The sequence below is a fragment of the Cariama cristata genome, unplaced genomic scaffold (assembly GCF_000690535.1).
Source record: "Cariama cristata isolate BGI_N322 unplaced genomic scaffold, ASM69053v1 scaffold21190, whole genome shotgun sequence".
NCBI lineage: Eukaryota > Metazoa > Chordata > Aves > Cariamiformes > Cariamidae > Cariama > Cariama cristata.
The window spans coordinates 47,882-68,929 of NW_009593264.1; the positions used below are offsets into that span (position 1 = coordinate 47,882).

At 39.9% G+C, this 21,048-nt stretch overlaps 1 protein-coding gene across 1 annotated transcript in view; it reads right to left on the reverse strand.

The window, feature by feature from the left end:
• PHLPP1 (PH domain and leucine rich repeat protein phosphatase 1) overlaps positions 1-20,509 on the reverse strand; it is a 67,319-nt gene extending 46,810 nt beyond the window's left edge. The window contains exons 1-4 of the mRNA XM_009709764.1: positions 20,482-20,509; positions 18,398-18,594; positions 16,238-16,363; positions 1,737-1,903 (exon numbers count right to left, since the gene is read on the reverse strand). Coding sequence (XP_009708066.1) covers positions 1,737-1,903; positions 16,238-16,363; positions 18,398-18,594; positions 20,482-20,509 — 518 coding nt within the window. The remainder of the gene's footprint in view (positions 1-1,736; positions 1,904-16,237; positions 16,364-18,397; positions 18,595-20,481) is intronic.
• Positions 20,510-21,048: the final 539 nt, after the last annotated feature.

Genomic DNA, 21,048 nt, shown 5'->3' on the forward strand with positions numbered 1-21,048 from the left:
AACTACCACCTCGCACAGCCCTTTGCACTGGCACAACAACGGGAACAGCAGCAGCAGCTTCCAGCGACTCACTGCCTGGGTGATGCCACCTATGCTGGACGAAGGTAAGGCTGGACGACATCAACAGTGGCAAAGGGAAGGTCAGTGCCAAGGGGCAGGAGGTTCACGAGGCACTGGCTCTGATCCACTGAAACACTGCCCTGTAACCTTCCTAATAATTCATTTTTTTTTCTCCAGAAGTTCATAGACCTTCCCTGTGCCTTCTTGGCAAGCTCAAAGCAATGGAGACAGAACAGACTATTATTCGCTGACAGAAAAGGACCAGCTCTCAGAAGAATGAGACACTTAATCAGTTTTGTACCACTTCAGGTACAGGCTACTTCTCCAGATTTTCCTGATGCAGAATCTCAGAAGATAGGAGAGTTTTACTTGGGCACCTGAACTCTTTCACTCTTGCATGTTCAGGCTCACATTAGTGAGAAAAATTTTAGCAGTTTATTAACTTCCAGCAAGAATCTTCAGCTGTTCCTACAACTGCAGTACCAAGAGAACATTAAACAGACAATGAACACTGCTCATCACATTATTTATAAATGCTTTCTAATCCCAAACAGAATTAGCTGTACGTACACGGACAAAGTATAATCAAGTATCTCATGTACAGTTTCTGATATTTAAAAAGAAAAAATGGCAAAAATTCATTAAAATAAAGACATCCATTATTTGTCCATGTTCACCACCTAACTTATGCTAAAATTCCACTTGCTGTCTGGAGACCTGTACTGACATTCACAGAACATTTAATCCAGTATTCCTCTCCAGACTGCGCTCACAAGCTCTTGGAATCACTGCCTGCTTTGTTTGTGAAACAGACCTGCTAGGTTCACTCATCTTCCATTATGCCAATTTTTTTGTTTTTCCAGAACAAAATTGGAATTATATAAAAATACAACAGCCTGCATAATCCATCTTGTATTTTTCAGTTGTTTTTCAAAGAGGAAAGGATTCAGAAATGTGGTTTAAAACGTTTCGTTTGAATAGGACCATCCACCGATACAATCCTAAGGTACTCTGCAATTAGTTACCACTGAAATTAAAATCACAGTTTTATATTCAGTATGGAAACATTCATCTCTCTGAATACAGAAAACCTGCTGATTCCACAGGACGCATGCATTAAATCATTCAGATCACCGATTGTGCTGCTGTCTACCCATTTGTTACATTCTTGGATGAGCTGCAGACGAAAGAACAACTGGAAGCTCACGGTTACTAGGAAAGAAGAATTACGGTTGAGCACAGTAGAAATAGCACAGGAATCAGGCTGAATTTATTAAATCAGGGCTTTCTTTGCTTGGGGAGGTAACAAAAAACTTCTAAGTCAAGTCACACGCAGTACTGTTCCTACCTAGAACGCATCCCTTTGATGGGCAGCTCACCAACTCATATTCACTCATGTCAGTCAAAGACCGAAACTAGCTACAATCTGGCCTCAGTAGGTAGACAAAAACAATGCATTCTGAAAACTACTAGCCTTCTATTTACATGAAAAACTTCTAAGTTTCTTATGAAAGTTAGTCTGTTTCTAACACAAGGAGTTAACCAGTTTCTGAAGCATCATGGCCAGGCCAATCCTCCACAAGAGGAGGTAGTCATTTTTTAGGAAAGCTCCTGCAGACCAGTGGTCGTTTGGCTCCAAGGGCAGAGGAAGACCAGTAGAACCAGTATCACTTTACCTTTGTAATTCACTAAGCGCTCTACTTGTAGATGGGCTAGGGTTTAGCCTCAGGAAGTTCTGCTTTAAATTGAGATGAGTGAGGTCTTGGCTATAAAACAGGTTGGCAGGCAGGTGCTCCAGGCTGCAGCATGAAAGATCCACTGAGCTTATGCGTTGTGATGCAACCTGGAAGTCAAGAGGTACACCAATATGTTAATACTGTAATAAAACAAGAATATTTCCTTCACTTTTATTAGCACAAGATAAACTGTTTTTAAGCACCGCAGAAGTCAGTGTCGGCATATATAGCTGATCTGACACAGTTTACATAATTGCCGCAAGTTATGCCATGATCTCTTGCTTTGCCTCAGTGCTAAAGCCAGGTCCAAAGATGGCTACCGGGGTAAAAAGTGCAAAAGTTTGTCAAACTAATAAGTGAAATGGATTCATTTTCATCAATGAAGTTATGTGATATTCTATGACCGGAAAAAAAAGATAGGAGATTTGACAAACAACTTTAGTTTAGTCCTTTAGTTACCAAGTAACAGCAGCAAAAACATAGTGCAGAAGTCTTCTATATTGCTGCACGAGCGGTCAGTATACTCAAGTGAGTGGAGGTAAGGGGATAACAGTCATCACCCTGTCTCAGTTTCAAGGGTCAAAAGCAGTATTAAACGGCAGAAGAAAGAGTTATCCCATTTGTATCTTCCTGGAGAGAGGAAAAAATTAAAAAAAAAAAAAAAAACCATCACAGCAGCAAAGCCCCAAGCACTCATCTCTTCTCAATGACTTAGAAAACTGTCCAAGAGCAATAAAAATGTGACAAAAACAAAACTGAGATTTGAGGGTTTAACACTGTTTTCTAGAAAGGGGAAGGTGAAACAAACACAGTCTACAGATGCTAAAGAAATCATACCATCTAGCTCTACATATAGCTAGCATTATTCCACAGAGGCCTACAGGCAACAAATTCAAGTAACAGCAGCTCTGCCCCTTACCAAATCTCTAGGATACAGCCGGGTGAATTACATCCTGCTGCTTTACTTATTTCCTAGTCTTTATTTAAAAAAAAAAACAAAACAAAACCAAAACAAAAAACCCAACATTGCAATGCAGAATTCTTGTATTTTCTGTCCAATACTATTAAAAATCTCCTTTCATAAAGTAGAGTTGTGGAGCTAGCTACATGACAAAGGACCACCACACAGTAGTGGGATGGTGGGCAAGGAGGAGGGGTCAAATGCTAGAAGGATGAGAGGCATTTTTGGAGCAGGTATGGCTTAGATCAAAGGAGGAGAAGCAAACAAGTTCACCACTATTTTAGACTTCTGGGACTGCACAAACACTGCTCAAATGGCTACGTACTCTGTCAGCTGCTCACTGCAAGAGAAGCAATCATTTCATTTTGGCATTGGCACTTTTACTGGCCTCACATGCTAGGATTCTGGAAGTACAAACACCACATCTAAGGGATAAAAAGAGAAAAAAACCCAACAACCCCTAATCAAAGCCCAGTGAGAGTCTACAAGAGCTTCTGAACTCTGACGAAGGAGACATCATCCAACCTTCTAGGCAGAGATGCAGCCCTTGCCATAAAGTACTCTGAAACTAGAGACATCAGGTTTTGCTGGCATAAGTGAAGTGGCTTGCCACTGAAAGGAAGGCCAAGGCGTTTTTTCTTCCTTTTTTTCCTCTCCAATGCAAGCTACAGAGGCCTCACGATAAGCAGTCTCTGTAATAAACACACAGCCAAAAGCTTCGAGAGGAACAGACGGTGCAGTGTTTTTCTCTAATATGACCGTTAATAATCCAGTCTTCCCATATCTATGAAAATGCTTGAATTTTTGTTACTTAATTAGTTCAGTCCTTTTGTTATTGTAGCTACTATTTTTCTTCCCCTTGTAGTATTAGACAAAAATTATTCACAAGCTGTTCTGAGCAGCCATTTCTGAAAGTTAGGTATTCAGTTACGGTGCCAGAACCTGTCCAGTAAGGTACAGTTCCCATCATGCTGAAAACACAAGAGATGAAAAAGCGCTGACACCTGTTAAATTAAAAAGGAGAATGTGTAATTTCAGGTGTAATGCTTACACACACTGTTGCTCCAACTACTTGTTTGGAACGTGATATGAACAGTAACAAGCAACACAGCAGTGCTTAGCAAGGCATGTTACTCTAAAAATATCTAAAGCACCAGAACTGGTAACTCTGAGCGTGAATCATGATAAAGCAGTCAAACATCCAAATTCTACTCTCATCTTAAAAAAGGATGCAAATCCTTTCTTAAATTCATCAAGCCCTGTTAAAAGTAATTTTGTTTTTACAAGTTGTATGTTCTAGTTATTTTTTGTTTGCTGCCTTTTTTTTTTTTTAGAAAGGAATCACTGTGTTACACAAATAATTTAATTAAGATTTTCATGCAGTTGACACATACTGAATGATGCCTTTACCAGAGAAATAACTGTAAAAGTTAAAACCACATTTTCAAAGGTGTTAGTTCTGGAATCAACTGTAATTTTATTGAAGTCCTTTTTATTAGCAAAACAGTACTCTAAGAATTAACTTCGGAATTGTTTCAAGGAATACTCAAATGAACAAGTGCAGTTATTCACACAGGCAGGGATAAAGACTTTTCTCTTTTCATTGCTCAATACCGTTCTGTAACAAATTCCTAGAGAACAGAGCAACAAGAGGAAAAACAAAGAGTGACAAAGGAGAACAACATCTTAGCAATACATTCTTTGGTTCACCAGAAACCTTCATCGGTTGTTTTGAAGTTGAGTATTGAAATTCTGAAATTATATTGTTCCCAAATCGAACAATAAAGGGAAGTTTCAAGCTTGCAATCGTCTTCAGTTGACTTAAATGCAGTAAGACTGTGCATGTGTGTGTTTGCTATTGTTTATTAAAAGCAAAGCATTTTTCTAAAAGATGATACCGTTTTTAATAAAGCACTGGGTTCCTTGACTCACTGTGGGAAATCACTGCAGAGAGAAGCTGATAAAGGGTAAGAAAATGTTGACTAGAACATCCCTCACAGTCAATGAATAAAAAGCACCCAGAGGAAGGGACGTTATCTGCAGAAAGTAGGGTTTGCATTGAAAGAGAAAACAAACCAAAAACCCCCAAAAAACCCCAAACCAACCAAACAATCCAACAACCATCAAAACGTTCTGCTGTAAATAAATACCCCAACAGGTTATCTGGGCTGGGTTCAATAGACCCATGCTCCAACAAAAATAGTGAAGAGAGTCACTGTGGTAGCAGTGTTACAGAGAAAGGAAGGCTTTCTAGAGACATGCGGAAGCTGCATCAAGCACTCATCATGGCTTGTCTGGTGTTTTCTTTTGGAAAACTTAAAAGTATAACTGTTACATACGTATATGTATGCTTTACATACATATATAAAAATAAAACCACAAGCAGCACAGTTCACGACTCCCCAGGCAGAAGAAGCCATTAGCCAGACCAACCCCTCATCACATCCTAAACTGCATACATCCTTGACACTTGTTTTCACATGAAACCCCTGTTGCATTTCCAGTACTAATAACATGGGGGAAATGTCCAGGGCAATGACCTTCTTCGATGATGGTGTACGACACCATCTTGGTTACGGTAGCTATAGCATAAGTGTAGAGTCAACGCCTGTCTTTGCCAGAGAAGCAAGACATGGAACCGTTTGGCAGCAGGGTAGCTCAAACACATAGCAAGATCTTGTACTTTTTGAAGTCCACTTTTCAGTCAAGATTTTTAATCATCACAAATGTAAAGAAAGAAGATGAAACATGCGGCTTTCTCCATTCCCTGGATATGATTTTCAAACACTTTATGGTCAATCATCATATTGCAACATTCCCCATCGTAATACTAGAGCAGCAGTAACAAGGTAATGCCAAATTCAACTTTGCACATCAAATCGCAATGTCCCATGGAAGACTTTTTCCTCAGTTCCTGTTGCAACCTCAGTTACGCAGCCCTGCTCTACAGTGTTTCCAGTTTGGTTTTTTTTTTGGTCTCCATGTGAGTACGGCATACTGAAGTGCAGTTCTAAAGAAGTGGTAAACAACTATAGCGCATGTACTATAAAGAGCCCTGGATCTACCCACTGCAAACACCAAAAAGCTGTCATTGTGCTTTTCACTTTCCCCAACAGCAATAAAACGCAGCCTTATTCTGTGAATACCACCACAAATAACGCTGCCGAGAGCTCTCTCCCTCCCTTGGACAGGGCTAAGAGCTGCACAAGTGGCGAAGAACTAGGAGTCTCCCAAATATGAAAACTCACTTTTAAACATGTGTTACTTGTGCCACAATAGCACTTCCAAGTATAAACAATGATTCCCAAAAGCTGGCAGTACCTTAAATAAAAAGGCTTTCACCAAGGTGTTTCGATTTTAATTTTTTTTATTATTAGTTTTAAAAAGGAAATAGTATTTCAGGACTGGTGAAAGTATGGTATAGATTCACTGTAAGTCTTTAGCAGCTGGTAACAAAAATACAGAAAAATACTTGTATCATCCAATATTCTTGTCTCTTCTTGCTACACAGGGCTAAAAAGCCACTTTGCTTTGTCCATCAGTATAATGCCACTTCTGTCACTGAGCTATGCAACAAGACTGATTACCATCTTTGTTTTAAAGCCTTGGCTATACTACAAAAATGATCTGTTGCTGACAATGGATGTCAGCAATGGACACAGCTGAACCCAGCTGTATGGACAAACACAACCCTTGTTTACACAAGGACATCTTTTGGTGTGACTTGCAGTGTGAATTTAAACCAACGTAATTATGTCTTTTTCCTGTTTACCCTCATCCCATTCCCTATAGCTCTATTCAGATAAGAAATTACTATTTAGGACTTCAACAGAAGACAATTAAAATAACTAAACAGCCCACACTGTACAGGCAGCCAAATTCCCAGTCTGTTTGAACTGGGCTGACAATGTTAAATTACACTTGCTGTAAACGTGCTAATGCAAAGGCACTGTAATTTTTCTCCTTTAGGATTAGTTTTTAAATAGTTCAATAATGATCACATCCCACCAATGCCTGCATAAGACTTAGGTAAACAGTGGTACGTATGCTTGAAGTATCTAAACTAACTGCTTAGAGCAAACAGGTTCTCTTCACCTCAGAACTAACCTTGCTTCAAAATCCTAATCCTCCTTTCTATTTGAACATCAAAGCCCTGCTCGGCAGAGAAGCCTCCCTCCGCTGAGCCGAACTCCACAGCCAGGAAACACAACGGTGCCCTCAGCCACAGCCAAGAGCTGAGGAAATGTTCGGACTGGTAAACAAGCTAATGCCAAAAATCTTAATGAAGGGGGGGGGAATGAAAAGGCTTTCTTTTACTTTGAAGCCATGTATTTTCTTTTTTAAATGACAGCTTTTAAAATGGGTGCAGTCCAATCGGTGAAAAGGTAATGGCTTTTCTGGTCTCTCCTTTTTGTTTTCTTTCAAACGTTAAATCAGATGCACGCTAACTCAAGCTCAGGGCCTTGCAAAGCAAAGATAAAACTCAGTAGAGGTTCGAAAGCACACCACTCAGATTCACAAACCCAACAGGCAACGCCATAGGTAAGAGCCATCATTGCCCACTAAGACGAAGGGCAGGAGCACAGGCCGGTGTGGCAGCGTTCACAGGGCACCCGCCTCTCGCCCCATCTCTCCTCCACAGGCAACGCGGTCAAAAGCCTCTGGTACAAACACCTCACACCAGCAAGACTCACGGGCACAAAAATTATTTAACTTGTCCCCGGCTCTCCTCTCCTCAGCTCTGAACAAAGATTTATACAGCCTGCAGAAACAGCTCACTTCTACTTTTGGCCCTTGTGCAAAGCTGGAACAACTTAATTGAAAACAGTAGTAGGAAATGTGTGTGGGGAGGGGGAAATGTGGAGGTAATTAAGCAGACATTGCACTCCTTTACCCTTCATGATAGGAGTCCAGAATAAATTTCATAGACGTGAAAGTCAGTATCTCAGGTTTAGCATCAAGATCTTGAAAGTGAGAATTTGTCAAAAAAAAAAAGTGACATTTGTCGCCTGTCATTTGGAAATGTTTGGTGCTGTCTGAAGTCATCACCAGAATATGAGTATTTTTGTTCCTCCAGGAAGAAAACTGCTCTTCTTTTAGAGATCAGGTAGTGGTATCAATACTACACAGGGAGTGATATCAACACAGTTACTTTGGTGGTAGTCACGCTGGGATGTTCACACTGGTAAGATCCCTGCAAGGACAAAGCTTAAGATGCAACTTGGAGTTAAGGGACAGTAAATTAGCTGTAGCATTAAGCTACTTATAATTCAGACATGTGAATCTCCATTTGGTAGAGCAAGGAATATTGAAATCCTTAAAACAGCTTGATTGAAAACAATCTGTAAATATTGCAAAACACGTGACAGTCTCACAAAAATTGAGAAATATCCCTTTTTCTTCTTACAACTTAGGTTAGACTTAATTTTTTACCAAGACAAGCTGCTGTACTGCCAAGTGAGCAGACTTCGCAATGCGCAGTCCTCCAGCAAAGACTTACTTTCAGCATTTACTATAGATTTCAGACTCTTGCCAGTGAGACTTCCAATAGAAGCTCGCTCGTATGAGTCTACCCAGTCCCACACAGAGAGGGTTGCGAGGTTTTGTTTAAGGAAGATGTTATGCTAGGTCCTCAGTTTCTGATCTAGGTTCTCTTACACAGCTACATCATCTAGATTAATTCTACAGCGAGACAAACTCTTTTCATGCCATTATTTCACAGTAACTCAGAAAGGCCTTCTGACCCAAGTGTTTTATAATACAATCATGAATATGGCTCTGCTGGCCCAGGGCCTGTAACTGGTCTCCAGCACTTGTTCCTTCTTCCCCCCGGAGACCTTCCTCCTTCTCCACTGACTACAGAAGAAGCCTGAGGAGACCAAACGTCCCTAAAATTAGTTTTTGCTAATAATTCCTCTCCTTTTTTCCTCTCTGTTAGGCTTTGCTTGGAAAGGTTCTCAGTGTTACAGCCATTCAGTTCCAAGCCCGACTCAGTTCTCACTTTATACGTACTGAAGTACTGTGCAATATGTCAGTTCCTGCAATCCCCTCCAGTCTCATGGGATCTCCTCACCACAGACACTTAGTTCCCCTGAGTTTCACTAAGAGCAAAGTTACATTCCCCACTCACTCCCACCCCTCTACCCCCAGAGAATACTGAAAACACTTTGGGATCCTCCTGGATTGAACACACCTTACAAGGTAACATCTGCAACACCTCACTGAGCTTCTAGCTGTAAGCCATGGTGATGTTTTCCTGTATTTATGCAAGAGTGGCACAAATTCAGCTTCAATAATATCAGAATCTGATTTAGAGGCTTCAAAAAATGTTACTTGAAAGCTATTCCAGATGCGTGGGCGATACCTAGTTTTCCGTTCTCACTCTTGGCTGCAATACTTCAGTAACTACACTATTATTAACTAAAGGCAGCAAGTCCTAAACAAGGCCCACAGACTCTAAATTTCAGCAATAGAAAAGGAAAAAATTAAAATACTGAAGGTATAGTTTCTCTAGAACAGAAATTAAGAGAAAAGCTTGAAGTCACAAATTACACCACTCTGGAATCAGCTGAACTATTTTGACATGGGAAACTAACCAGCTGAGCCGAAACACCAAGCTTCCCTCCTGAACCATTAAGAGAGAGACTACACTGAAACACACTCAAGTTCATTTCCAAAAAACATAAACTAACCTCTAACAACAAAAGACACAAAAGAATAGGTTTTGTGGGGTAAGGGGAGGAACGCTTTCAAGTGTCACCATCAAAAAGGTAACAAAACTGCCTTCGAGTTTGCTTTGACCAATCTTCTGCTTTCAGACTTGACATGAAAAACAGCCACCCACAGCAAGAATGACCAGATATGACGGCAGAACAAAGGTCCCAAATATTGACAGTTTCGCATGCACACAAAAAAGGAAGTCAAGTTCTGCATGGAAATCAGAGGTTTGTTTACGTTCGAATACTTGTAATCACCACCAAGAGGAAGCTGTGGGCTTATTTTTAGGGATCTATTTTTAGAGAAAGTATTATCTCAATATTGTCATTTTATGGTAGTAGAGGAAAAAACGGTTTCCTTATCCTAAACTTAGAGTCATCATGTTTCCTGTAAGTCAGGATCAGTTCAAAAAAAGCCCCACTGAAAAATGAGAAAAATCTTTCAGGGTTCTTTTTTCTTCACTAGATGTTGAATCAACAGCTGCCAACAGGCTGATGGCACTTCTTAATCTCACAAATGTGAAGAAACGTGGAGAGTTGTTATCCTCAAAGAAAAAACGCTTTTTGCAGAGCCTTGGATTTGGTTAAAGGCTGTTTTCAAAAGATGCCACCGATGTTGACATTATACTAAACTCATTTTTAGGTCATACTTGTGTAGAGACTCATTTTCAAGCCTCCAAGCACTACTGGCATAAGAAACAAACCAACTACTGCATGGTCACCCTCTCAGCAACCAGCATGTCTCTGATCTTCAATCTGTCTGAAGCACACACAAACATGGTAGCCCAGAATCACGATGGTACATTCAAACACACAGACTAAGACCACAAAAGTGATAAGAAAATGTCAGAAACTCCTAACTGCAACACAAACAGCATGCACTTGTTGCACACAACAATTCTCTGTAGAATTACGAAGGTGATTACCAATAGCCAAAGGTAAAAGAAAAAATACTCATCCAGAAATTCAGATCTCATGGAAACTAAGGTAAAGTTTTCTATAGTTTTTCTCTAGAAGAGAATATCCATTGCTTAGGAGGCTAAACAGACACTGGAGAGGATATACTGCATCCAGTGACTCTAAACTCTAAAATGGCAGCACTACAACAAGTAACCTCCCAAATAACCTAAAATAAACTACTTTATCCTTGCATATGATTTTTCCCTGCACTTGCCGTTGGTATTCCAAGCATTACAAAAGCCTGTCCTTAATGCCTCCAGAGACAACTGAGGTTTGGTAGTAAAAATCCATGTAACAATGAACTCTCTGAAGACATTACAGCTCATTATAGTATCTAGAAACACACACGAAACAGGTCAATCAACTAGTGGACAAGCCAAAGCAACTACAATGTAAGGCTAGTTTAACCATGAGAATAGTGGCTTCAAGCCTTCTTTATGGCCAAGGTTGAGGGCCATATTTTGTGTTAAAAAGCTCTGCAAAGTCTGTGTTCCACACTGAGACTGGAATCTGCACTTCATTCTTTCTCCAGACCACGCCTGATATGAGAAAGTCAGATGTTAGCATCTGACAGTATCTGAAATAAAGATCAAGCTATATGCACAAGTGGATACAGCTTATTACCCATCACTTTAATTAATGAGCAGAATCTTCTGTGCTGAAGAAAGAGGCAGTCCCACAGCTGATTATCTTTCACTAGCTCAAAAGTGTTGAAGCACAGCTGACAAGCAGGTACATCTCTAGCAGTAATGCTCAATTGTTGCTCACCGCATTTCCTCAGCAACACTCCTGCAAAACACTTGCACAAGCTGATCGTCTTGGTCTCCTATTTTGGAAATGTATTTGCAGAAATGTAATCAAGTTCAGGAATTAATTTCTAGATTCTATAGAATTTATTTATATAAATATGGTCTATAACACCAAGCTTGTGCCCAATCATAACTCAGACCTTTTTTCCTCAGCAGAAATAAAAATCATATTACTAGTCATAGATCAGTTTTGTCCTCTTCACACGGTTCAGACTCACACTTCACAACAGTCTCTGAACGCAATTGTCAAACTTGTACTGCAAAAATAGTTAGAAGACTGAGGCAGCTGGTCAGAACTAGGTAACTTTAGGGAAAAAAAGCTAAAAAGTTAATTTTGCACTGCTGCTTCAGGTGGAGACTACTGCTGTAGAGGCTCCCGCATTACTTGCATAGTATAAACTAAATTCAAGTCTGTTGTTCTTTTCTGCTAGTTTCACAATGCAAATAAAAGTATGAATAGAGCATTCTGTGCTGACATGAAAGGAATGATACCGATATTGCCGCACACCCTTCTCCCTTGAATTTGTTTTTTCTTGCTATTTTTAGCACTTTTCTAACCTAATGTACACTGACATCGTAATTTAGTCTCTCATTTTTCACAGCAGGCTAGGGTCACCTGGAACACCACACACATTTCCACTGCAGACTTGAAGGCAAAGGTGACTGAAACAGGGAAGGGAAAATACAACAGCACACAGGAGAGAACTCTTAAGTTTGATAGTTTTTAGATCAAGGATCTCTTTTTGGATATTCCTCATATTTTAAACAGGAGGGTTCTTTTGCATATAGGTGCAAATCCACCTGGGCACCTACGCCCCACACAACAGCTTATTCCCCACTAAACACGCTGTCACTACTGCCACATTGGTGCAACTCAGCCTGGGATGCAGCTGACGGTGTGCACACACATACAACTGTCTGCCTGTACCTCTCCACCTGCCTACACGTATAGCATGGCCATGCACAGGCAGCTTACGTGAGCCAGCCATGCATTATTTATAGTCCTCGTCTCTCATCACCTCTCCTCCTCTACCTGCCCAGTGGAACTGAGCACTAAAGCAGGAAATAATTGTCACACGAAGCTGTCAACACACCTCCTGCTCTTCTAAAGCCAAGAGGGGAGAAGTTCTGCAGGGTTAGACAACCCGTCTCAGCATGCCCAGTGATGCACGCTATTTCCAAGAAGATAAAATTCTGTAATATGTCCCTGCCTAAGCTCTGAAACACTAAATTTCTGATGCAGGCGTTGACATCCCATTTTAATTGTATGCCTTGGAACATGGAGGACCGATAACCCTTTTTATTCCAGCCAAACCATCCATGTCATGAGTTGTGTAGCAGTCAACACTTGCGCAGCAATTTCACATGCTGAAAAACATTAAGCTAAGTTTAGCTATTAGAAGTGTCAAACAGCAGAAGCTCGCCACCACACCCCAAATACAAATCTCACAACAGCAAGTTCCACCACTCAGTAGCACCTTATACATAAACCGTCTCTCTCCTCTGCTACATTAAGGGTGTAGCTTTTTAGGTTTTGGAAGCAGCAAACGAGGAAAGCCCTCATCATGTCCTCTTCACTGTTAAGTGCACATTCTTTGCCTGTCCTTCTGCATTTGAAATTCAAGTAGTAAACAGCAGCAGACCAGAATCACTCTGCAAGTAATTGTATGGGTTCCAGAACCATCATACCAATTTTATGCAGACAAAATTCTTTAAAGCCATGGAGATGTCCTTTTTCTTCCTCCTCCCAGTTGCATAAGCTTATTTTTCAACATTTGGCAACAGAAGGAACATATTAGATCACAAAGGACCAAATTTGTTGTTGTTGTTTTCCTTTTGAGCCTCCTTAATTAGGACTCCAGTAGTTGGAAAGTAAAAGGAAAGAAATGCACTGTGGTATAGAACTATCAATATTAACGAACAAGCCACATTTCCAGCTTTTAAAAATATTCTGTTTGAGGCTAAATCAGCATATCTAAAAGTGACCTATTTGGAGTAAGTATGCCACCAAGTTCGATATTTAGGTCAGTGTTTGTGCAATAATTCCAGTCCATCCTGAAAACAAGAGTTCTGTTTACCTCAGGACACACACATACAGGAAAAACCAATCCCAACACCTATTCACAAATCCCTTCCAAAAATTTACTGGGGCAGAACATGAGAGCTGTCTTGGCTAAAATAGAATTCCCTGTTAGAATGAATCAGATTATACAGGAGCGATGCTCATTTTTAATTAAATTGAGCCCAAGTCTCTGCAAACATGAATTCAAATCTTCTCTAGCATACATATATTTATTGCAGGAGTGATGTGTTAGGATTTGTCTCATTCTGGAACACCACTAAAAAGTCAACATTGCCAATATTCTGTGGGGAGAAAGACTGCAGAGCAAGCATGCTTTGCAGTCTCCTTTCAAGATTAAGCTTGTTATTTAAAAGTTTAAATAACATCACCTTCTAGCTCTTTTGAAGTATACAGAAGACACACAAAATTTTTTTCACAGTTAAAAACTGAATTGAGCAATTTCAATGAAGTATTTTACCAGGGATTTCTTTCTACATTAAAATTTATAATTAAAGCTTTCACTACGCTTGTAAGCATCAGAAGCCTCAGTTTTCAGCAGCACACATCAGGAGCATGGACTGCAGAAACGCTATCACTGAACACAAGCTAACACAAATGTCAGTTTCAAAAAGAATGCCATTAAAATACTCTTCATAATCATTCACAAAAGTGCAAGTACTATATACACCACCACAATTAAAGAAGAATCTGTAAGCATCATGCAACCTAGCCCGTAACAAGCAACTAGAAGCTCAGAGTTAAGAGAGCCGTAACATCTCCCTTCCTAAATTTGCTTGCCTTTAGACATACAATGCTTTACATGGTATTTTCTTGGTTAGCAAGAATATTTCAGCTTCTTTGAACTAGAGTAGCTTCCAAATACCTGAGGCAGAGTACCTCATATAAATGTTGAGGTTTTTTCCCTGCGTGAGAATGCTAGCTTGCCTGAACTACAGAGCTGGAGATGAAACTTTTTCCTCATTTATTTGTACATGGAAATCAGGGATGATGCACCTTACAATTAAGCACTTGGACACGAATAGCATCAGCTGGAGGAAATTTGAGTTACTTTTGCAGCATTACTAGTTTCTCTGTTTCTGTTCTTCAGAAACAGTGTTACTGCACTGTACTTCCCACACAACTGCCTTGCATACAATCATGCTTGTCTCTGTTTTTCATTCTAAGCATAGAAAACCCAAACATTAAAAAAGCAACTTAAAGTGGTAAAGTACTGTTTCAGACTCCAGGAATCAAGAAGACCAAAGCTCAGTTTTTGGGGCTGGGGGGTAGGGAGTTGGGGAAAATGAAGCATCATTTTTTTCTTCGAAGCATGTTATATCAACAAAAAGAATAGCATAGCAAGTTTCTTTGGTTCTGACAGTCTGAAAAGACACTTGAAACTATGGTATTTTCTTTCTACTCTTACATAAGAAAAATGGGAGGTTATGATGAGTGCATGGGGATATGTTCTCACGCTGGCTATCGTCCCGATGGTGTTAGTCATTTGGGTGAACCAGAGAGAAAGAGAGAAGCACAGCATGGCACAGAACAAGCTTATGCTGCCAGTAATTCAGATGAGCTTTCTGGCCATTTATCTCTACTTCTGAAGTTCATTGTTTTCCACTGTTTTTCTCACTCATTAGATTTGCCTTTCATTTATCTGATGTCAAAGCCTCTGGAGATGAAAGGGCACTACTCTCCCAGAGAGAGCCACAAAGCAGCAAGAACTCAAAAACCTGACAGACTATGCCTCACCATCTCATAACACATGCCTTGGGGATTTTTACCTTGAGGCTTAACAGACCTAAGCAAGGACGCCAGAACAGCATCTTTAAAAAGAATTTTAAAACTTACTAGAAAAAAAAACTAAAGAACATTTTAAATGATGCATGTGTTGGGAGAAAGTTTGACATAATAATCAGACCTCTTAAAAAAGGCCCCAACCCAGGCTGCACCACTGGCAATAGGCTGGGTAAGACATTATTGCAATCTAAAAAGATAGAACAGATCTAGTGTGCCATAAATATCTCTAAGTAGTACTACATAAACCCAAGCTGCTTTAACATAGTAAAGTGCATGAACAGACAGCCCTATCAAGTATAAAACTAATGGACAGTTTAGGCCCAAATAGAAAACCAAAGAGAGAGTGTTGATAGCACAGCAAAAGAACTTGCGTGTTAAAAATATAAGAATACAGTGGGTCAAGATACGTAAATTACTTTAGAGAGTATTTATCAAAAAAGTGGCAGGGATTAAGAGATAAAACAGGTAATTGCAAAAACAACATTTCAACAACACAAAGCGGAACTGAAGAGTCAAATTAAATAATGCAGGACCTCAATTCCCATAATAAATTGTACTCTAAGCACAGTATAAAATTCGGTTTACAAAGGCTTTCATTAGTAATTTTTTTTTTACTGACATAAAATGATTGCTTATTAAAAAAAGCAAAAATCTAATAATTATAAAACTAAAGAGAGATTCAGCAACATTTCCAAGTAAGAAAAAAAATCCTTAGTTCTAGCAATTTAATCCTTAGGCCTTGTGTAAGGAATTAATTTTAAAAACTCCAACACTATTTGAGGTTTTATTAACACTGAAACAAAGCTTTTTAACTGAAATTTTGACAGTTATATTTGTCATCCCTTTTGTTCTAATGATCTCACTCCATGCATCCAGCTGGATCAAGATGAGAAAAGGGAGAAAGTCCCGCACAGCACTTTGCTTACACAGCCATGGCAGAAAGAATTCTCAGTACAAATGCAGAAAAATTCACCCCATTGCAATCGAGATTTTTTGTGCAACACTAAGAGCAGCATCAGCAGTTCATGACAATAAACCCAGAAGAGGGACTAAATCATTGCATGGAGAAGACAGAACTGGGGGAAATGCCACGAACATCCCATCCAGGCAAGAATTAGCACTTTTCTCACCTTTGATGCTTGTCGAAGCCATCGCAAATATTCAGTGAAGTTATCAAAACAAATGTAGTAGGTCTGGCTTTGAGGTCCAGAGGAGCTAAATGCTAAACAATGCTGGTGCTTTTTCACTTCTTCCACCTACAGCAGAGACACAAAACAGTTAGTGAACAATAATCAAAAGCCTCTTTGCAGAACTCCCCAGGGCAAAAATTAAAGTGTGCCATGTGGAGTTCATCAAGTAGAGTTGGACTAACCCTCTCAAACATTCAAGCTGGATCTTGGCTGTCAAATATTCAGGAAATCTACACAAGCAAGGAAGGAGAACAGAAGGACAAAGGAACCAAAGGAGACAAATACCAAGAACATCAACATTTTAAGAGGCTGAGCACCATAAAAGGTTTCCTAGTGAAACACATCTAAGGCTGTCTTTATACAACCTAAAGTAGTACAATTTATACTCATGGTTATTAAAAACAAGCTTAACAAAATGCTTCTCTTACAGTCCAATTAAATTCTTTGGCATTTCTCAACTTGTTAAAAAACACCCAGAATACATCATTCTGCTACCATACACGAGAAGTCCCACACAACTTATGGTCTCAATGTCTCAGCACCACATTCTGGAAAGCCTTTGCAAACCAGGAAGTGCACAGTATTTATGGGGCTTGAGGAAGAATATTTTTGAGCGATAATTTAAAAAACACTTAGTTCTGTGCCAAGCATCCTCCTCCCAAGCTTTGTCAGCAGAAGCCCTCAGTACATTTTTCTCAGCTTGGTTCTCCTTTTCTTTTAAAATCTGTTGTCAACTTTCTGCTTAACAAGAGTCTGCATGTTTTATATTACACAAGGCATTTATGTGCAAAAATAACTTAGAAATTCCATATCAAGTAATTTAAAAAAAGCACATAATCTCTTCTCTTTCTAAAGTAATAAAAAAAAACCCAAACTTTTTCATCTCAAAGAGAAGGTTAATGGGGACCTGAATCCTGTCCTCTCCAGTATGCTACACCCAGGATTACAATTTACTGTCAGAGTTTACCCACTGCTGCTAAAAGAGGACATCATCTCTACTTCAGTACCTCCAGGGAAGAGTTGAAGAATCATGTGAAGAATCATGAAAGGAGATAGGAAAAACATCTTCTAGAAGGCAGCACTACTTTCCACATTGCTAGTATAGAATATTAATGAATCAATTCTAGTCTGCACACAGAACATTGTGAAGCTTGTTTCTCTCCCAATGACTCTTAAGTATCAAACTTATCAGTATGCAAGGTAAAGAATCATTACTTCAGGTGTAAATTCATCCTCAAGCCGATGATTCTCTTCCCATTACCTTGGCTAATCAAGCCAACAGCAGCTTTCTGAAACACTATTTAGGTCAAAATAGTAATGTTGTAATCTTCTTACTATCTTTGCTAAAGTTTCACAGAATCACAGAATGGTTGAGGTGGGAAGGGACCTGTGGAGGTCATCTGGTCCAGGGCCCCTGCCCAAGCAGGGCCACCTACAGCCAGTTGACCAGGACCGTGTCCTGAGGGCCTTTAAATATCTCCAAGGATGGAGACTCCACAACATCTCTGGGCAATCTGTGCCAGTGCTTGGTCACGCTCACAGTGAAAAAAGTTTTCCTTGTTTTCAGACTGGACCTCCTGGGTTTCAGATGTAATCAATCAGAAAATAGTCCAATTTCAGCTTTTCACAAGTAAAAATGTTTGTGGCTGTTAGCTTACAACAGACCACTACTCATACAATGCTGAACAGTCAAAAAACCCTCAATGTTCAAAATAAGCCCATGCCCTTATTCATTAATTTTCAGATCTTAAGAGTAACCCAGCATGGATAAAACCTGGGTGAGAAGGCATGGTACAGATCATACATAATACAGCTGCATGTATCCTTTGGCTGTGTACTATTGCACTTATAAAACATTTAACACTGCACACAAGAAAAAGACACAATGTGTTTCCTCCACTTTTCTTTAGCATTTTAATGCAAACATTGTCAATTGTTAAATAGGACTCTGACCATAATCAAAAGTCACTTATATACTTTGATAATCCCATCTACAGAAACAAGCTTTTGGGGCGTCTGAATCATCATAATTGAATGCAATCTTCTCTGTGTAAAAAGACAGGGGTTAAGCAAGCAAATACATAAAACAAAATATCTTACTTTTCCACCAATTAAAGGGAGGACATGCATCTTTCCAGTCTGGCTTTCTTTTACTGATGAGACAATTAGGCATGTTCCACAAAGGATAGCTTGGCGTCTTGTCCATCTGTTGACTGGCAAATGTATTTTCCCTTTTCGAACATTGTACATTCCTGAGAGCTGAATCCGTTCGGAGCTGCCAATGCTGTGGGGCTTTCCTGAAATAGAAACAAAAGCATCCACTTAATCACAGAAAATCATTGCCTCCTTCACACAAGTCATCCTGAGACGTTATCAGCAAGTTTTCAAGCTATACACTGCAGCACAACAAATGAAACACAGCTTTGAAACCATGCAAGCAGGTAATTCAGTATCAGTTTCAATACAGGGTTCTTTCATAGATAGGAGTATATGACAGGTTGGTATCATGGAGAGCAGACCACATTAAATAATCTGCATTAGTCACAGAAGTACCAATTAATGGTACCAGTCTTTTCTATCAGACCTGGAAATCAAATGTTCATCCTCAGCAGTTAAGTAATTGGTTACTGTTGAGTTCACATTCACTGTTTGGTAACTGCAAAAGGGGGTGATGTACTGCATGCTGACCCACACCTTTGCGCTTCCGTACCTCTTCTGGCTACCCTTAAGGTCATGGTTTGAATAGCTTCAATAGCTTCCCAAAGAATACTCTCTCCAGCCCACCGTGTTCACTCCAAATCCCACAGCAGAGGCAGTACACCCAGCCACAATGTAAACAGATGCAACCTAGATGAAACCCCTCAAAGACCCTGCTTCAGGCTGAGCAGAGCTTTGGGAAGAGTGAAGTTCTTTTGTCTGTGTTACATGAATTCTCTATTTATAATAATTCAGGTTACTAGCAAGACTACCAATTAGACCAAATCTGTTAAATGACTTTAAATGGCTCAGCCTCTACTAATCTAATCTATTAATAAGATTCTACTCTGTAGAAACCGTCATTAACAATGGTAACACAAAGACAAGCATCTCTCATCTCTGCTTTTACAGGACCACGTTCTTTTAGGATATAAACAGGAAGAAGCACAATTTACCCATTCTAATCTGAAGCATTTATCCATATCAAGTTACTCTATCAAACACTAAACAGCCCAGCCCAGATCTGAGTCATCCAAGTACAGCAAGTCTTCTGCAAACAGAGAGAAGAGGTAATCATGTTCAAGTTAAACCAGTTCAGATTTTTCTAAGAACACCAGTGTTGGTGAAACTTTGGAAGAGAGCTCCCCTGCATAAACTAACCAAAGGCTATGTTAGTTCCAAGTAGCTTCCTCATCATGATAAATTACTCATTCTCCTACGCTAATCTTTACCAAAATTCTTAAAAATCAAGGTATTAATAACTAGTTCGGACTGCAGAAATGCAGAGACTTGATCCTGTCTTCTAACTCCGATATTTCAGACCAGTGCCAATTAAACGGCAGCAGTGACAAGTGCTGCACACAATTGCTCCAACTTGCTATTACTCCTGCTTGTATGACAGCTCATTTGTCTCAATGAGTCTACTCTTGCCTTCAGATTATCTATGGGAAGATAGAAGACACCTACCACATGGCCTACTCACTGCCATTCTCTCACTCCCTCCTACCCAGTGCCAGTTCTTGCCCTTATCTTTCAAAGCAGCCTTCTTGAATCTTCCTGTTGGTTTAATGAGCCAAGATTTGGCATGGTTACCCTCCAGCGTTGCTCTGCTCTAATAAACACTAGCATTTAGGCTACCGATGTCTGCCAGTTTGGATCTGCAGGAACATCACTGTTGCTTGAAGCTAAAAGACAAACTTTAGAGCCCACAGGGTATCAGCATCTAATACAAAAATAGGCGCCCCAAGAAAGCAGTAATTTCACTGCCAAGCAAATTCAAATCCAACAACAGGAGCTGTGGATAAAACACTTCCCAACAGAACAGAGCGAAGCAGGGGGCATCCATTCTACGCAAAGCTACAGAAAGACCGATAGGGAATACAAGCGAGTAAAACAGAGCAACTCAGCCTTAATTAAACACAAAAGCTGAATCAAACTTTACATTTGGAATATTAAAAATGTGGTTGCTAAAGTAACTGACAATTCACCTAGCTTGTGCAGAACAATGGACTCCATGCCGCAAAGCACTGATTAAAGAATTAACCACACACAGAAACAATAAAATCTCTGTAACGAACTAAAAAGTGCCTGGTAAGTATTAATAGTATGGTTTTACAACGAATAATTGTCATGGGTGTGGGCAGTTTCACCTCAAGAATGATGTTTTACGGTCATCTTCCGGGGCCTGTTCCTGGCAGTATGCTCTCTAACTTCACTGAAAAAGCACAACCCACTGATTGAACCCCTCAGGACTGCAAAGCACAACCCCAATCCCTTGGGAAGCCAAGCTCATTTAGCATTTCAGCGTAGCCAAATGCAACTCTACCTATCCAGGAACAAAAGCCATAATTCACATTTAATACGGGCAGACTTGTGTCCTGGAAAACACCAAACCTCAGAAGTTCTTTGGGATTATGGTAGATAACAAAGAGGACGAGCTCCCACTACAGTGCTGCAGCCAAGAGGCTTGGCACGAAACACAACTGCATTCAGGAGCAATAAAGACGTAACATTACCCTGCCTAGTCTAGTGGTAAAACGACTACCATGCCGGGT